The sequence below is a fragment of the Nycticebus coucang genome, chromosome 15, assembly GCF_027406575.1.
Source record: "Nycticebus coucang isolate mNycCou1 chromosome 15, mNycCou1.pri, whole genome shotgun sequence".
Taxonomy (NCBI): Eukaryota; Metazoa; Chordata; class Mammalia; order Primates; family Lorisidae; genus Nycticebus; species Nycticebus coucang.
Genome location: NC_069794.1, coordinates 59,764,564 through 59,781,463, shown reverse-complemented (window position 1 = coordinate 59,781,463; position 16,900 = coordinate 59,764,564). Strand labels below are relative to the sequence as shown.

Here is a 16,900-nt window from a genome sequence, read left to right as displayed (position 1 = left end):
AAAATAGGTTAGTCTGGGAAGGTTGATGCCTCCTTCCCCACCTTACACCTCTGTCACACCCTGTCATTGATAATCCCGCAGGGCTGTGACCCAGTTGCCTCCAGTGAGCAGATACTCCAGGGAACAGAACAACTTTTTGTTTCTGCCCCTGCTAAATTCCCCTGCAGAAGAGAAGCTGTTTTGAGTTCACAGAACCTGTGCGTGAGGCCCTGGCTGTGCCGCTGTCCGCTCTCAGCTGTAGTTTGTATTTGTAGCATGGTTAGCTGTCAGTTCCAGCCTCCTGCCCTCCTTCGTCTAGGCTGATGATCCCTTTAGGGCCGGGTGCATCTTAGGCTGAGTAAAGCAGTCCTCTGGGTCAGCCCCGCCCTGGGAGTCTGCCGGCACTGTGCGTGCCTTTTCTAGTCCCTGTGCTCCACCCAGGCTGTTACTGCTTCAGGCAAACCCTTTACTCACGGGGCCTGCATTTCTATCCCAGATCTGTTCCGCAGTGGATGCCACCTGAGAAGATGTCCAGCCTTCTCTGGTTGCTCAGAGCGACAGGGGGTGTGACTCCGGAATATCCAGGGGTGAGCCCTATTGTTGCCAAAAAACGGCTGGTGCTCTGTGCCCCAGAGCACTGCAGCTCCTATGTGGTTCCCTCTGAGCCCACCGTCCTCTCCTCACTCCCATGCTGCAGAATCAGCACTCACCAGCAGCAGTCCAGGCCCTGTCCACACCTCTTGAGAAAACACCCAAGAATCTGGACTCCACAGGCCTCTAGACCTCAGAGCGAGAGTGAAGGGGAGTGCTAGGAGCTCTCACAATTGCAGGTAGAGAATATATACAGTTTTAAACAGTTTTATGCCTGGCAGGATAGCGCCATGGCACCCTAGTAGGGGAAGTAGGTCCAGTTTTTAGAGGGCCTCTCCCATGGAGTATAATGGGAGGACTTTGAACTCTGCTCATTTGTTTATGGGGTACTCCGAGCCTTTCTCATGAGGGAGGGGACTCCTGTCTGCTTGGTGATGGATTTTGTACCTTTTGTTTGTATCCTGGAGTCGCAGCTCGCCTTAGCAGGGTTGATGTGCATTCTTCAACCCTCTTTCTTGTTGTAGCTGTAATCTACCAGGTTACTTGCTAAATTTCTGTCCTTTAACTCTTGTTCTGGATGGGAGCCTCTGTGGAAAGCTGGGTTCAGTCCAGAACTTTCTTTTTGTAAAATAATTTCATACTGGTATGTACAAGCTTATTAGAATCTTAAATATCTTAAGAGTCAAGCAGTCTATTTAAGAGTATAATTCTTTGTGATCGATTATGGGACAGTCTGTATGGCCTGTTTGTTCTTTTAAGTTTCTATATTTTCCCAAAAGCATTATCTTAAGGTAATATTTATAGATGAACAAAATATTATATATCCTCAAATAATTTCAAATAAGAGAGATAAAAATTAATGAAATATCATTGGATTTGGAAAAAGTGTTTAAGGAATAGAAATATCTATTATAATAGATAGAAGGTACATATAACTATAAAATAACTTCCTTGGTAAATGTTAATTATTTTGTCTCCTAACTTGTTACAGAAATTAGTGAATACTTGCGTTTGAACTAGATACCTATTTAAGCGCTGAATTGGAGATGTAAAAGATACCTATTTGAGTTTTAATCTAATCACCCAGACCTTATTTTTAAGGAAACATTATTACTCACTGAAAATATAGTCAGCTAGAATTCAGAGCACCTTTTTTTTTTTTTTTTTTTTTTTGTCTGAACAAGCTATAAAAAAGACTGGAATGATTTTCATTCTCCAGATGGTATTCATCATGTGATATTCATGCTCTAAAAACATGTTTCTATAGTCATAAAGCCACTTCTAGTGCTTAGTTAAGGATGTTTTATACAAAATACTCTCATTCTGCATCTGCTATACTTTGAGAATGGTATGCGTTGTCACAGTTTAGTAACAAATGCATCCAGGCTTCTAGTAATATGTCTCAGCTCTTGAGCCTGTTAAATTAGTAAATTCCTTTTGTTATTTATTTGTTTATTTATTTATTATTATTATTTTTTTTTTGTAGAGACAGAGTCTCACTGTACCACCCTCCGGTAGAGTGCGTGGCGTCACACGGCTCACAGCAACCTCTAATTCTTGGGCTTACGCGATTCTCTTGCCTCAGCCTCCTGAGCAGCTGGGACTACAGGCGCCCGCCACAATGCCCAGCTATTTTTTTGTTGCAGTTTGGCCAGGGCTGGATTTGAACCCGCCACCCTTGGCATATGGGGCTGGCGCCCTACTCACTGAGCCATAGGCGCTGCCCAGTAAATTCCTTTTGTGATGTAGAAAGGATATGCTGCCCCTTACCCATTGGTAATACAGTGTGAGCTAGAGTTTTTACTCAGAAACTTGGAATGATCCTGCATGTAGTGTTTTTCATTCATTTTAACAAATATTAATTGATCATCCATTATTTGGCAGATGATGATACATCTGCAGAAATATAGGGGTACAGAAACAGATACAATCTTATCTCTGTTTCAGAGGAACTTACAGTTAATGTCTGAAGAGCATCAAATGTTCCATATATTAACTCTTTTAATATGATGGTTTTATAATAGTTTATCATAGTGATGAATTGCTATGGTCAAAGCAATAACCTGGAAGAGGTCAGTGAAATAGGAATTAAGTGGTTTTGTGAGAAATGTTTCAGAGGTGAGATGATAGATGTTACTAATTGATGAAATATAAGATGGGTTGGGAGGCTATGAGAGAAAGTGAGAAATCAGGCATGCCCATGAATCTTAGCTTGGACAAGTTGGGTAGACAGAGATTCTATTAACCAACATGAAAAAGTGGAGACAAGGAACACGTTTGGGGTATGAGCTAAATAATTCCATACACTGGGATCCTTTTGAATGTGAGGTTTCTAATTTTGTCTAGCAGACTTGAATATATGGCTTTAGTTCTAGAGGTATTTTGATATTAAAGATAAAGACTTGGGGAGTCTTTGAAGTGGCAGGTATTAGTTGAATTCATGGGGATGGATAAAAGAGAATCTAATAGAAGCAAGTATAATGAGAAGAAAAACTGGCTTAAGACTGAACGTTTAAGGATTGGATCGTGGGTAAGACCTTCGAATTATGTAGAAGAAAAGCATCTAGAGAAGTAGAAGTACACAGCAGAAAGTGTTCTAATGTAGCATGGGAAGCAATGATTCAAGAGGAAAGCAGTAGCAATAGTTTCAAATGCTACAGAGATGTTCGGTTGCATGAAGACTTTTAGATTATTCACTCCAAAAAGGTGATTCATCCCATCCATCCTTTAATGTAGTCATTTAGCCAGGCAGTGCTGTACGGGAGGTGTAGCAGTAAACAAGATAGACAAAAGTTCCTGCCTTTATGGGGCTTGTTTTTTAGTAAAGGGAAATCACCAGTCAGGTAAATAAATAGGTGTATGGTGTCACTTGAGGAATGGATGACCTCACTGACAAAGTGACATTTCAATAAAAATATGAAGGAGAGAATTCCTGTGGACAGGAAGCATTTCAGACAAAGGGAACAATCAGTGTAAGAGTCCTGAAGCAGGAGTACATCTGAGGGGAGTATTTTGGTAACAGCAAAGGACAGTGTGAAGGAGAGGTATAGCAGATGAAATCGGAAGGTATCGGAGGTCAGATCATGCAGGGCTCTGTAGACCATGAGAAGGACTTCTGCTTTCAGTCTGAGTGAGATGGAATGCTGTCAGGAAGTTTTGAGGAATGTCTCATTTGAATGATCATTTAATAGGCTCGTCTGGCTGCTGAGTAGTGAATAGACTGTAGAGGGTAAAACCAGTAAGTAGAGTATTATATTAATCCAGTTGAGCAATTATAAGATATATATTTTTTTTTTTTGTAGTTTTTTTTTTTTTTTTGGCCGGGGCTGGGTTTGAACCCGCCACCTCCAGCATATGAGGCCAACGCCCTACTCTTTTGAGCCACAGGCACTGCCCAGCAAGTATAATATTTTTGACTAGCTGTGAGGTTGGTAAGAAATAGCTGGATTTGGGTTATATTTTGAGGGTAGAATCAATATGATCTGCTGAAGAATTGGAAGTCATGTTGAAACAAAGAGACAAGGATGATTTCAAGATTTTTCGACTGAGCAACTATAATGATGAAGTTGGAGATAGAGAATATGGAAAAAAATCAGACCTGAGTATTGGACATGTTTAATTTGAGATGTCTGTTAGCGATAAAGAGGGAAATAACAAGAGAGCAGTCAGAAGTTCAGGAGTGAGCTGTGAACTAGAGAGAGAAGCTCAGGAGTCCTGAACATATACTCAGTGGTTCTCAACCTTCCTAATGCTGCAGTGTATTTTCATTGATAAAAAGGGGTCGCCCCACAGGTTGAGAACTGCTTAATTATACATGGTTTGTAAAGTCATGAAACTAGATGAGATTAAAGAGTAAATGTAACTAGAAGATCTAAAAGGTCTACTTCTGGCTCCGCACCTGTAGTGCAATGGTTTTGGCGCTGGCCACATGCACTGAGATTGGCGGTTTTGAACCCAGCCTGGGCCAGCTAAACAACAAAGACAGTTACAACAACAACAACAACAAAATAGCTGGGCATTGTGGCAGGCGCCTGTAGTCCCTACTACTTGGGAGGCTGAGGCAAGAGAATCACGTAAGCCCTAGAATTAGAAGTTTGCTGTGAGCTGTGACGCCTCGGCACTCTACTGAGGGTGACATAATGAGACTCTGTCTCAAAAAAAAATAAAAAATAAATAAAATAATAAAAGGTCTACTTCCAAATATGTATGAGTCAAGAAGAAGAAGAACTTTGATTTAAGCATTGCACATTATATATCAAATCATGACATTGTACCCCATAAATGTATATAGTTATGCTTTAATAAAAGATTAAATAAAAAAAAAGAAGAACATGCAAAAAAGACTGAGGAGGAAACAACGAAGTAGGAAGAAAATTGGTTTATTTAATTTGTCAGATAGGTTATTATTGGCAAATTTACTAAGTGTCAGTAGAGTGGTAGAAATGTAAGCCAAAAAGTCAGTGGGTTGGATAGGAAATGGGAGTTGAAGAAGCTAGAACATTGATTTTACACTGCTAGCAAAATATGTTTGGTGGTGAGCAGAAGCCAAAACATGATGGGTACCTCAAGGAAGATATAGAATCAAGAATTGACTGTATTTTACTACAATGGGAGAGACAAACATTTTGATAGGTAGAAGGGACAAGAAACATGGCATGGCTGAACTAGAAAAGGACATTTCCAGAGCACCACTGTGCCTTGGTTTGGAATGATGGAGAACATACTTTCCACCCAGGAAGTAGAATGATGGAGCGACCATATGTAACCTGAGATGAAGAAAGACTTGTGGTGGCTTTCCATCCATTCATACTTAAAGCAGAGTGGGAAAGGAAGTAAAGATTGACGAAAAATATCAGTGAGTTTTAGGATGGAGGAAAAAGAATCTCATTTGTTTATTTAACAAAACTTTATCGACCATTGATTATGTTCTATATGTGATTCTAGGTTCTTGAGATTTGGAGTGAGTGAAATTTGATATTTCCCTATTGGGGCTTACATTCTGTGCTGGTGAGGAGGAGAGGAGTATGTGTCTATAGGCTTCCTTCTGAGTGGAGGAGGCATCTAGATTGCCTGCTGAGAGAGGGGTAGATGGGCTGAGGTTGACTCCTGTGGAGAATAGTAATGGTTTGTATTAGTTGTTGAGGGGCTTTGTGAAAAGAGCTCAGGAGAGCCACTTTTTTGGTTAGATAGTGTGGTGTGAAGATTTTTATTTTCAGTGCTCAACAGCATAGTAAAAGGTATGCAGAAGGTGCAGGGTGTCCCAAAAGCCACCGCTAATGTCACCATACATAGGGAAAATGGGAAATCATGGCTGAATGTACCTTTATTTACAAAATATTCATTATAAAATTTTATAAAATACTTACAAGATATTCTCTACATGTTGGCCATCTCTTTTAAAAATTTTCTAATGAATATTTTGTAAATGTACATTTAGCCACAATTTCCCATTTTCCCTATGTATGGTGACTTTATGGGTGACTTTTGGGACACTCTGTACGTAGCCTGGTGGAACAGGATTGGGAATTTTGAAGGTGAATATGGTGGCCTTACAGACCAATATCCATGTGATTTACTTTCATTTTGTTATAATTTATAGTCTAATATAAATCCTAAATAAATATATCAGAAAAGGTTAATACTCTTTAATTGAAATTTAAGAACTCAAAGGAAATATTCATGAATATAAAGTGGTATATTAAATAAAGTATGATTTTTTAATTCTTGCTAATGTGTAACCTGAAGTAATTATGTCTGTTGCACTTCTGAATTGCTTTTCTGACTAACAGTCCTCTAAATTTCCTATGCTAGCAAATAATAATTCACCTTTCAACCTGAGTTTTTATTTTTACTTTCTTCGTATATTTGAGCTTACTTATTTTATTCTACTGAAATATTTTAGCTTGAATTATTTATAAGGTTATAAGTAGTATAGCATGTGGTTGAGGCCATTAGTGTTTATTTTTGGAATATGAGTGCTATGACATCAATCTTACATCAAGTTAGATTAACATGATAGCTGGGGTAAAAACATACCTTTAAGCTCATTTATTTCCTAGAATTTAATGGCTCTTGGTTCTGAATTCTAATGAATTAATTGAGTAGACCGTATTTTGTTCCTATCAAACTCCCCTTATATATAACAGTGTAGCATTTTTTGCATGAAATTAAGGTGTCAGTAATTGTTACTTATCTGCAACATGGAAGCAAATGTTGTCAAATTGTGTGATACTTTGGGCATTTATACATGTAAATTGTATAAAGTATAGAATTTTTTTTTTCTTAATTGAGACAGAGTCTCAGTTTGTCACCCTTGGTAGGGTGCTGTGGCATTATAGCTCACATATGGCATTATAGCTCACAGCAACCTCAGACTCTGGGCTCTAGCGATTCTCTTACCTCCTGCTCCCTGGTAGCTGGGACTACACGTGCCTGACAGAGCCCCTGGCTATTTTTTTTGTTTGTTTGTTATGTAGACTCTTGGGCCAGTTAGAACCCACAGCCCCACAGCATGTGGCCGGCACCCTAACTACTGAGCTACAGGCGCCCAGCTATAAAATATAGAATTTTGTAATGATCACCCCAATATGCAATTTTTCTTAGGTTTTGGGAAAGGATGTAGTGATTGTCTTGAGCACTTATGGCACCAAAATGAAGGCTTGAACTGGACTGTCTTGTTAAGAATGTTGAGGGTGAATGTGATTTTCTTCCCCTAAAATCTGTTTCCTAGTGTTCTATCATTCTGCTGAATACAATAATCTGTTCTTCCATTGACTTTTAACTCTTTCACTATATTGATAATGTTCCAAAAACTGTATAGGATTTGGGGGGAAGGATGAATTTTTGCCTATTTAATACTAACAATGAGTTTTACTATTTCCATTTTACAGATTAAACTACTGAAATGTAAGAGTTCCATTGATTCACAAGCTAGGAAATATGGCTGGGATTTTCAGTTCAGTTTTTCATATTGAGCATGATGCTGTAAGTCGAGCACAGGGCTTAATTTTCAGTTAATATTTTTGTTTTTCATATACTCATCCATTTTTAGTGTGCATTTTTTTTTTTTTATACAAGTAGGTGGTATGAGGGGTTGTAGTCAATGTTAGGACATTGGTAATTGGCCCATATGGAGAAAGAATCAATGGTCCTAGCCTTTTGGATCCAGTTTGACAAATACTGAGAATCCTACAGTGTAGAAGCCTCCACGTCAAATGCTGTGGAAGGTTGATTGTACAATATATTGCAGTCAGTTAATCTATCTACATAGTGGACAACAGAATGGTATCCAAGTTCTGTTTTTTCGTTTTTTTTTTTTTTTGTAGAGACAGAGTCTCACTTTATGGCCCTCGGTAGAGTGCCGTGGCCTCACACAGCTCACAGCAACCTCCAACTCCTGGGCTTAAGCGATTCTCTTGCCTCAGCCTCCCGAGTAGCTGGGACTACAGGCGCCCGCCACAACGCCCGGCTATTTTTATTTTTTGTTGCAGTTTGGCCGGGGCTGGGTTTGAACCCGCCACCCTCGGCATATGGGGCCGGCACCTTACCGACTGAGCCACAGGCGCCGCCCCCAAGTTCTGTTTTTTCAGGAATTTCAGGCAATACATTAACTTCGGTTGATTTAAAAAATCAACTGACCTAGGCCATGTTTCATTTCAGCTGTTTTTAGGAGCCTTATCATCCCTTTCTAGGAAACTGAAACCTTTGATTATCAAGAAATGTAAGCTGTGAACTCCTGCCAGGTCAGGGATTCAGTGATTCCATATCCTGTCACTTAGTAAATTTTAGGGACTATTTTCATATTATCTTTTATAATTGATTTAAGTAGAGTGGTAATAATAGAAATGGAAAGAAATTCTCATTAACTTTTTTTCCTGTACTTTTATAATATGGAATGGATTTCAGCTCAAATTAAGGTGAATCTTCCAGATAGTGAACACTAATACTAAAATGAAAAGTAAATTACACAATTTTCTTAAAATTTGGCAGCGCTTTGAACTCCAAGATTCAGAAGGCTCTATGCTTCCTAAAGAGGTTATAAGAGTGGAGAGGATAACTGAAAACCATGCTTCTGTGACTATCCAGATTGCAAAAAAAGAGGTGACCATTAAGGTAAAGAAACACAGGTTTGTGCTTTTTAAGCTCTACATTGTTCTGCCTGTTTTTATGACCTGGATTGAGTTTATGATATAAGTTCTTCTTTGGCTTGATAATAGCACATCTATATGTCTGTATATTTAATGTCTCCAGAGTCATGTGTGCTTGTGAACTGAAAAAATTCAGGAGAAACATGGGATAGCCTTCATCAGAAGTCCAAAATTGACCTCTGGGAAATTCAAATCAAGGGTTGATTAATGAAAGCATTTTGTACTATGAATCTTTGGTAAGAAATGGTGTTTTCAAACATATTTTAGCTGCCAGAGAACCCTCTTCTCAAATAAAATCTTTCTCAGCTACACAAAACTGTTAAAAGAAGAGCTGTTCTGCTTGAATAGTTATTAGAAGAGGGTGATGGCATTGGGTCATATGTAGGTCACTACGAAAGTTTTGAGACAGACTGTGTTATGGTCCATTATTTCGCTTCCAAGAAACAGTCAACAGCATCCTTTCTGATTCACCTGTGCAAGTTTCAGTTTGCTCAGTTTATCAGTGTTGCTGGGAGTGCTTCATTTGTTTCCAGATGCACAGATTTTACATTTCTTGATTTTTGTGTATCTTGAGACTTTCATAATGATCCACCTAGAGCTCCATCTGCTTGCTCGATTTCCCTTTTTTCTGACCTTTTATTTGTGGAATCCCAAGAGACTAGGAAGACTAGGAAACAAAGCTTGAAACATGCTAAGTAAATGTCAAAAAGGATAAATCTTGCTTCCTTATGTTGTGGCAGAGCAAACTTTTATGATAAGCTTTTTTGTTTTAATGTGATATTAATATTATTCATGTTACTATACTTATTCATTGAACTAAACATTGAATAAGTTTATTATGAGCCAGGCTCCATGTTAAGATTTACTGAGGGTTTCTTGTGTGCTAGTTACTGCATTTACCTGTTTGTGTATCTTATGCATTTAAATTCCCAATAGCCCTATGAATTTTACTATCTCCGTTTTACAGATTAGACCACTGAAATGTAAGAGGTTCATTGGTTCACCTATAGTCACTAGCTAGGAAATGTCATGGCTGGGATTTCCAGGGTTGCTAGGGGGTCACTTGTCTCTGTACTCTGCCTCTTACACATGAATGACTTCATGTAGCTGATAACTTGGCATACAAGCAGGTAAGGACTACATTGGAATGGCTATGGAGACATTGGGAAGGGAGTAAATACTGGGATTCAGGAGAAGGACTGGGGAAAGCTTCAGAGAGGAGGTAGAACTTGAACTAGGTCTTAAAGAATGACATAGGATTTTTCCAGTGGCCAAGTAGTGCATGTATTATTTGCTTTGCTTTTGTAATGGCTCTCTAACTTCACTGGCTCCAGTCCCTTCCAATTAGTTTTCCATATTAAGACCAGGATGATCATTCTTAAATGCAGATTACTTCCAAACTTAAAATTCTTTAGGGTTCCTGTTGTGTATATAGTATGATTAGGTCCAGAGTCCTTATCAGAGCATGACCCTTAGGGAACTAATAACAGGATAAGAAATAAACAGATTTTATGAACAGATGCTCCTGAGTGGAAAACTAAGATAAAAGTGGAAAGAATTCGTGGATGTGGCTTTTAGAAATCAGGAGGTCCTTGGTGACTTTGGATATTCTAGTGGGTTGATCTAAAAATCTGTGCTTCATAACTGGAATTTGGGGAAAACTTCCTTCTCCAGTGGTGATGCTATTATTACAAATCACAAATAGCATGAAAATGACATGATTCTTATGAATATGAATGACAGCATGAGACTTGAATTTTAGAGGAGTGATTGATTTGGAAATCTGATGGCAATGATTCTCAGATCTGTTGGTGAGAAAATATTGTCAACTAGATGCTATACTGCTCAGAAAAGTATAGAATTGAGTTCAGTAAGGAATTAGTGGGAGCTTTTTAAGTGCTAGTTATGTGCTTTAAGTTACTACTATTTTGAGAAAAGCATATGGATATATATTTACCTTTCTTTAATTATAGGTGCCAGCTGGGACCAGGCCATTAAGTCAACCTTGTGCATCAGACCATTTCATCCAGACTTTAAGCCACAAGCAGCTACAAGCTGAAATGATGCAGTCTCACATGGTTAAGGACATATGTTTAATTGGAGGAAAGGTAAGAGTGGCAGTCTCAGTGAAAACTTTTATTTTTGGGCTTTTGCTTGTTTTGACTTATCCCTTTAATAATTGTGTTTTCGTTTGTAGGGCTGTGGAAAAACAGTCGTCGCTAAGAACTTTGCTGATACTTTAGGATACAACATAGAACCTATTATGCTCTATCAGGTACAGTGTTCATTTTTAGTACTTGGACTATAAATGTTCATGTTTAGCACATCAATGAAATACATGGGTGTCTTCCTGTTAAGTTACAGCTTTTTAATTTCTATTGTAGATAAATATACAAAAATCGTAATCAAATTAGAGTCTTTAAAAGTATGTTCTAGGATATCTGATGTGTACAACATACCAGAGGCTATTTTTTAAGAGAAATTCATTTTCTAGAAGTTAGGAAAGGTAGGAAGAAAGAGAGAAGGAAGAAAGGATGGTTAATCAGTCTAAAAATACAGGTAAATAGAATAAATAAGACTGAATGTTTGATAAATTAGTAGAATGACTATAATAAACAATTATCTTTTGTATATTTAAAATTAGCTATTAGACAATAATTTGAATGATCCCACATTAACAAAAGTGAGTGTACAAGGTAAAGATATTCTAATTACCTTGATTTGATTATTTTACATTACATGAATGTATCAGAATATTATATATACCCTGAAAACATGTACATCTACTATGTATCAATTTAAATGAAAAGAGAGATTTTATGAATTTCATGCAAATACACACAGAATATGTTTATTGGTAATTTGGAAATCGAAATCTAAACAAAGTGGATGTCAGCCCAGTGGGAGATAACTAGTATTCACTGCATAGGATCTTTTGTGTGTGATAAAATATCATAACATAAAATTTACCATTTTAACCATTTTCAAATGTACAATTCTCTGACATTTAGTACATTTATGATGTTGTGTAACCATCACCATTTCCTCTTCCCAGAACTTTTCCATCATCCTAAATAGAAATTCTGTATCCGTTCAACAGTATCTCTCAATTCCCCCCACCAATAAACTCTTTTACTTTTTGTCCCTATAAATTTGCCTTTTCTAGTAACTTATGTAAGTTGAATTGTACAATTTTTGTTCTTTTTGCCTAGTTCATTTTATTTTTTTTTTGCCTAGTTCATTTTACTTAGCGCGTTTTCAAGGTTTATCCATGTTGTAGCATATATCAGAATTTCATTTCTTTTTATGGCTAAATAATATTCTGTTATATGTATATACCACTTTTTAGGACGTTTTGCAGTTTTTACGTTTATTAGATGAACAAGCATGGTAATTTTAGTTCATGAGAAATAACAGAAAAAGTTGTCTGGGAAATTGGATTAAACTTGAACTATACAAAATCAGAACAAATCTGAATTCTCAAACTCTCTGGGTTCTCAAAGCATTTTCCCTAAATACTGAAATTTCAAAATATCTAAAATTTATTACCAAAACTCAAGAAATGGGAATGAGTAAAATATCAATATAGAAATATATATTTTTTAAATTACAAAATGTTAAGGGGGTACAAATGTTTTTGGTTACATGGTTCACTTTTGTAATGCTTAAGTCATGGTTATAGGTGTACCCATCATCCAAATTCGTTGTACCCATTAGGTAGGTTTTTGCCCCTCCCCTTCTCCACCCTGCAGCCCCTCTCCCTGAGTGATTTCCACTGAGTTTTTCTTCCCTCTGTGCACATTGTATGTTCATCTGTTAATTCCAGTTTGATAGTACAGGTGGTGTTTGTTTTTCCATTCTATAAATACTTGTTAGGAAAATGGTCTCCCATTCCATCCAAATTATTGCAATTCATCCTTTTTATGACTGAATAATACTCCATGGTATACATATACAACATTTTGTTAATCTACTCATGGATCAATGTGCACTGGGGTTGATTCCACACCTTGGCCGATATGAATTGTGGTACAATATACATTTGAGTGTAGGTGTCTTTTGATAAAATGACTTATTTTTCTTTGGATAGATGCCCAGTAGTGCGATTGCTGGATCAAATGGTAGTTCTGCTTTTAGCTCTTTGAGAAATCTCCATACTGTTTTCCATAGAGGCTGTACTAATTTGCAGTCCCACCAGCAGTGTAAAAGTGTTCCTTTCTCTCTGCATCTACACCAGCACCTATTGGACTTTTTAATAAAAGCCATTCTAAGAGAGGTAAGGTGATATCTCTTTGTGGTTTTATTTTATTTTATTTCATTTTTTGAGACAAGAGTCTCACTATGTCATCTTGGGTAGAGTGTTGTGGCATCACAGCTCACAGCAACCTCAAACTCTTGGGCTTAAGCGACTCTCTTGCCTCCGCCTCCCAAGTAGCTGGGACTACAGGCGCCTGCCAGAATACCCAGCTGTTTGTTGGTTGTAGTTGTCATTGTTGTTTGGAAGGCCCAGGCTGGATTCAAACCCACGGGTTCCAGTGTATGTGGCTGGTACCCTAGCCACTGAGCTATAGGAGCAAACTCCTCATCGTGGTTTTAATTTGCATTTCCCTGAGGATTACTGATGTTGTGCATTTTTTCATATCCATTTATCTGTTGATAAACCCTTGGGTTGTTTCCTTTTGACTGCTGCAGAACCTTTGGCTATTTCGAATAATTTCTGCTATGAACAGTGGTGTTCAACTATCTGTTTGAGTCCTTGCTTTCTTTTAGGTATATACCAAGGAATGTAATTGCTGGATCATATGGTTAATCCTATGTTTAATAATAAACAGTTTTCTACAGCAACTACATTATTCCTACCAGCAAGGCATGACAATTCAATTTCTCTACATCCTCATTAACACTTAATATTATTATAATTATTATTATTTTGCAATTTTTGGCTGGAGCCAGGTTTGTCACCTGTCACCTCCAGTATATGGGGCCAGCGCCCTACTCCTTGAGCCACAGGCACTGCCCCATTAACACTTATTTTCTGTGTGCTTTGTTTTTATGTTCATTTTGTTTTGATTTTTTGTGACAGTCATCCTAGTAAGTGTGAAGTGATAATTCATTGTGGTTTCAGTTTGCATTTCCCTAATGACTGATGATGTTGAGCATCTTTTTATGTGCTTATTGACTATTTACATATCTTTGGACAAATGCCTATTCAAGGTCTTTGCCCATGTTTTAATTGGATGACTTTTTGTTATTTGTTTGTATATATTATTTTTTATACATTATGGATATAAAATTTATTCATAGTTGCATGATTTGCAAACATTTTATCCATCTTCTGGGTTGTCTTATGACCATCTTTTTTTTTTTTTTTGTAGAGACAGAGTTTCACTTTATGGCCCTCGGTAGAGTGCCATGGCCTCACACAGCTCACAGCAACCTCCAACTCCTGGGCTTAAGCGATTCTCCTGCCTCAGCCTCCCGAGTAGCTGGGACTACAGGTGCCTGCCACAACGCCCAGCTATTTTTTGGTTGCAGTTCAGCCGGGGCGGGTTTGAACCCGCCACCCTCGGTATATGGGGCCGGCGCCTTACCGACTGAGCCACAGGTGCCGCCCTCTTTTTTTTTTTTTTTTTACATATACATGCGTTTATTAGGTTTCCGTTTTTTGTCTTCACAGAATTAAAAAGGCTTAAAATTTAATAACAACAATGTTTAAGATAAGGATTAGAAACAAAAACCTCGTAAAGAATGAATGAAGATAAGTACATTCAGAAAAGAAATCAGACGATTGTTGCATTGAAATATTGAGTAATAATAATAATGCAAAGAAAATAATATTCACTTGTGCAGCCTTAAAGAAAGATGGAGACTTTACCTCTTTCATGTTTACATGGATGGAGCTGGAACATATTCTTCTTAGTAAAGTATCTCAAGAATGCAAGAGAAAGTACCCAATGTACTCAGCCCTACTATGAGACTAATTTAGGGTTTTCACATGAAAGCTATAACCCAGTTACAACCTAAGAATAGGGGGAAGGGGGAAAGGGAGGGGAGGGAGGGGGAAGGTGGGTAGAGGGAAAGGGATTGGTGGGATTACACCAGCCGTGCATCTTACAAGGGTATATGTGAAACTTGGTAAATGGTCTGTGAAGCTAGTGAATGATGCCCCATGATCATATCAATGTACACAGCTATGATTTAATAAAAAAAAAAGAACAGACCTGGGCCAGGTTTGAACCCACATGTGGCTGGTGCCCTAACCACTGAGCTACGGGTGCCCACCCCTAAATTTGTTTTCTACTAGGATATTAAAATATGAAATATAATATAAACACAAAAATAAAAAAGAAAATAACATTCACATTGTCAGATAAGAGTATATATATTATGGAATGCTTTGACTCTGAGGTTCAATATGGAGTCATCAGTTAACTTCCTATTTTTTTCCCCAAAGTCTTAAAAAATAGACAATTAATATTTATAAATAAAAGTAAAAGATAATTTCAAAAAACAGATCGTGCCAAATCTTATAGACAATAGAAAAAGAAGAAATACTTCAAAATCATTCTACTTAATCTGGATACACCTGATATTAAAATTGGAGAAAATATATTATTATAAAGGGGAAATTACAAACATTTCACTTATAAATGAGAATTCAATATCCTAAACAACATATTAACAAGTCGAATTAAAAATTAATGTTCAAGTAATGTACTTTGGTCAAAATTAAATCCAATTTATATGAGAATTAGTCACTATTTTCTTTTTTTTCTTCTTCTTCTTTTCCTTGCCCTCACCCCCTCCCTCCTTCTCTGTCTGGTCTCCCCTTCCCCCATGCCCCACTGTGTCATTAATTGTCATTAATTGTCCTCATATCAAAGTTGAATACATAGGGTTCATTCTTCTCCATTCCTGTGATGCTTCACTAAGAATAATGTGTTCCACCCCCATCCAGGTTAGTACAAACGCTGCAAAATCTCCATTTTTTGATGGCTGAATATTATTTTATGATATACATATACCACAGCTTTCCAATCCATTCCTGGGCTGAAGGACATTTAGGCTGTTTCCACATTTTAGTGATTGTAAATTGGGCTGTGATAAACAGCCTAGTACAAGTGTCTTTATAACAAAAGGTTTTTTTTTTTTCCTTCTGGATAGATACCTCGTAATGGGATTGCAGGATCAAACAGGAGGTCTAGGTTGAGTTCTTTGAGGTTTCTCCATACTTCCTTCCAAAACGGTTGTATTAGTTTGCAGTCCCACCAGCAGTGTAAAAGTGTTCCTTTCTCTCCACATCCGTGCCAGCATCTGCAGTCTTGAGATTTTGTGATATAGTCCATTCTTGCTGGGGTTAGATAATATCTCAGGGTGGTTTTAATTTGCATTTCTCTAATAATTAGGGATGATGAGCATTTTTTCATATGATTGCTGACCATTCGTCTGTCATCTTTAGAGAAGATTCTATTCTTTTCTCTTCCCCATTGATGTATGGCGTTGTTGGTTTTTTTCTTGTGGATTAATTGAAGTTCTGTATAGATCCTGGTTATTAAGCTTTTGTCTGATTCAAAATATGCAAATATCCTTTCCCATTGGGTAGGTTGTCTATTTGCTTTGGTTGTTGTCTCCTTGGCTGTACAGAAACTTTTCATTTTAATTAAATCCTGTTTGTTTATTATTGCTGTTGTTGCTATTGCCATGGCAGTCTTCCTCATAAAGTTTTTCCCCAGGCCGATATCTTCCAGTGTTTTTCCTATTCTTTGTTTGAGGATTTTTATCATTTTGTGCCTTAAATTTAAGTCCTTTATCCATCTTGAATCAATTTTTGTGAGTGGAGAAAGGTGTGGGTCCAGTTTTGGTCTTTTACATGTGGATATCCAATTCTCCCGACACCATTTATTTAATAGTTATGACCATCTTGATAGTGCTCTTTGATGCACAAAAGTTTTAATTTTGTTGAAGTCCAATTCATTTTTTCTTTATTGCCTGTGTTTTTGGTGTTAATTTCAATACATCAGTGCCAAATCCAGAATTATTAATTTTTCCTTGTTCTAAGAGTTTTGCAGTTTTATGTCTTATATTTAGGTCTCTGGTTCATTTTGAATTAATTCTTGTGTATCACATACAAGGATGTGGAGAAATTTGAACTTTCATGCCTTGTTGGTAGGAATGGAACAGCT

General features: G+C 37.4%; 1 protein-coding gene across 1 annotated transcript in view; it reads left to right on the top strand.

Moving 5' to 3' along the window:
• VWA8 (von Willebrand factor A domain containing 8) overlaps nucleotides 1–16,900 on the top strand; it is a 468,998-nt gene that overhangs the window by 110,424 nt on the left and 341,674 nt on the right. The window contains exons 10-12 of the mRNA XM_053563447.1: nucleotides 8,560–8,682; nucleotides 10,691–10,825; nucleotides 10,915–10,992. Of these exons, the coding sequence (XP_053419422.1) occupies nucleotides 8,560–8,682; nucleotides 10,691–10,825; nucleotides 10,915–10,992 (336 nt within the window). The remainder of the gene's footprint in view (nucleotides 1–8,559; nucleotides 8,683–10,690; nucleotides 10,826–10,914; nucleotides 10,993–16,900) is intronic.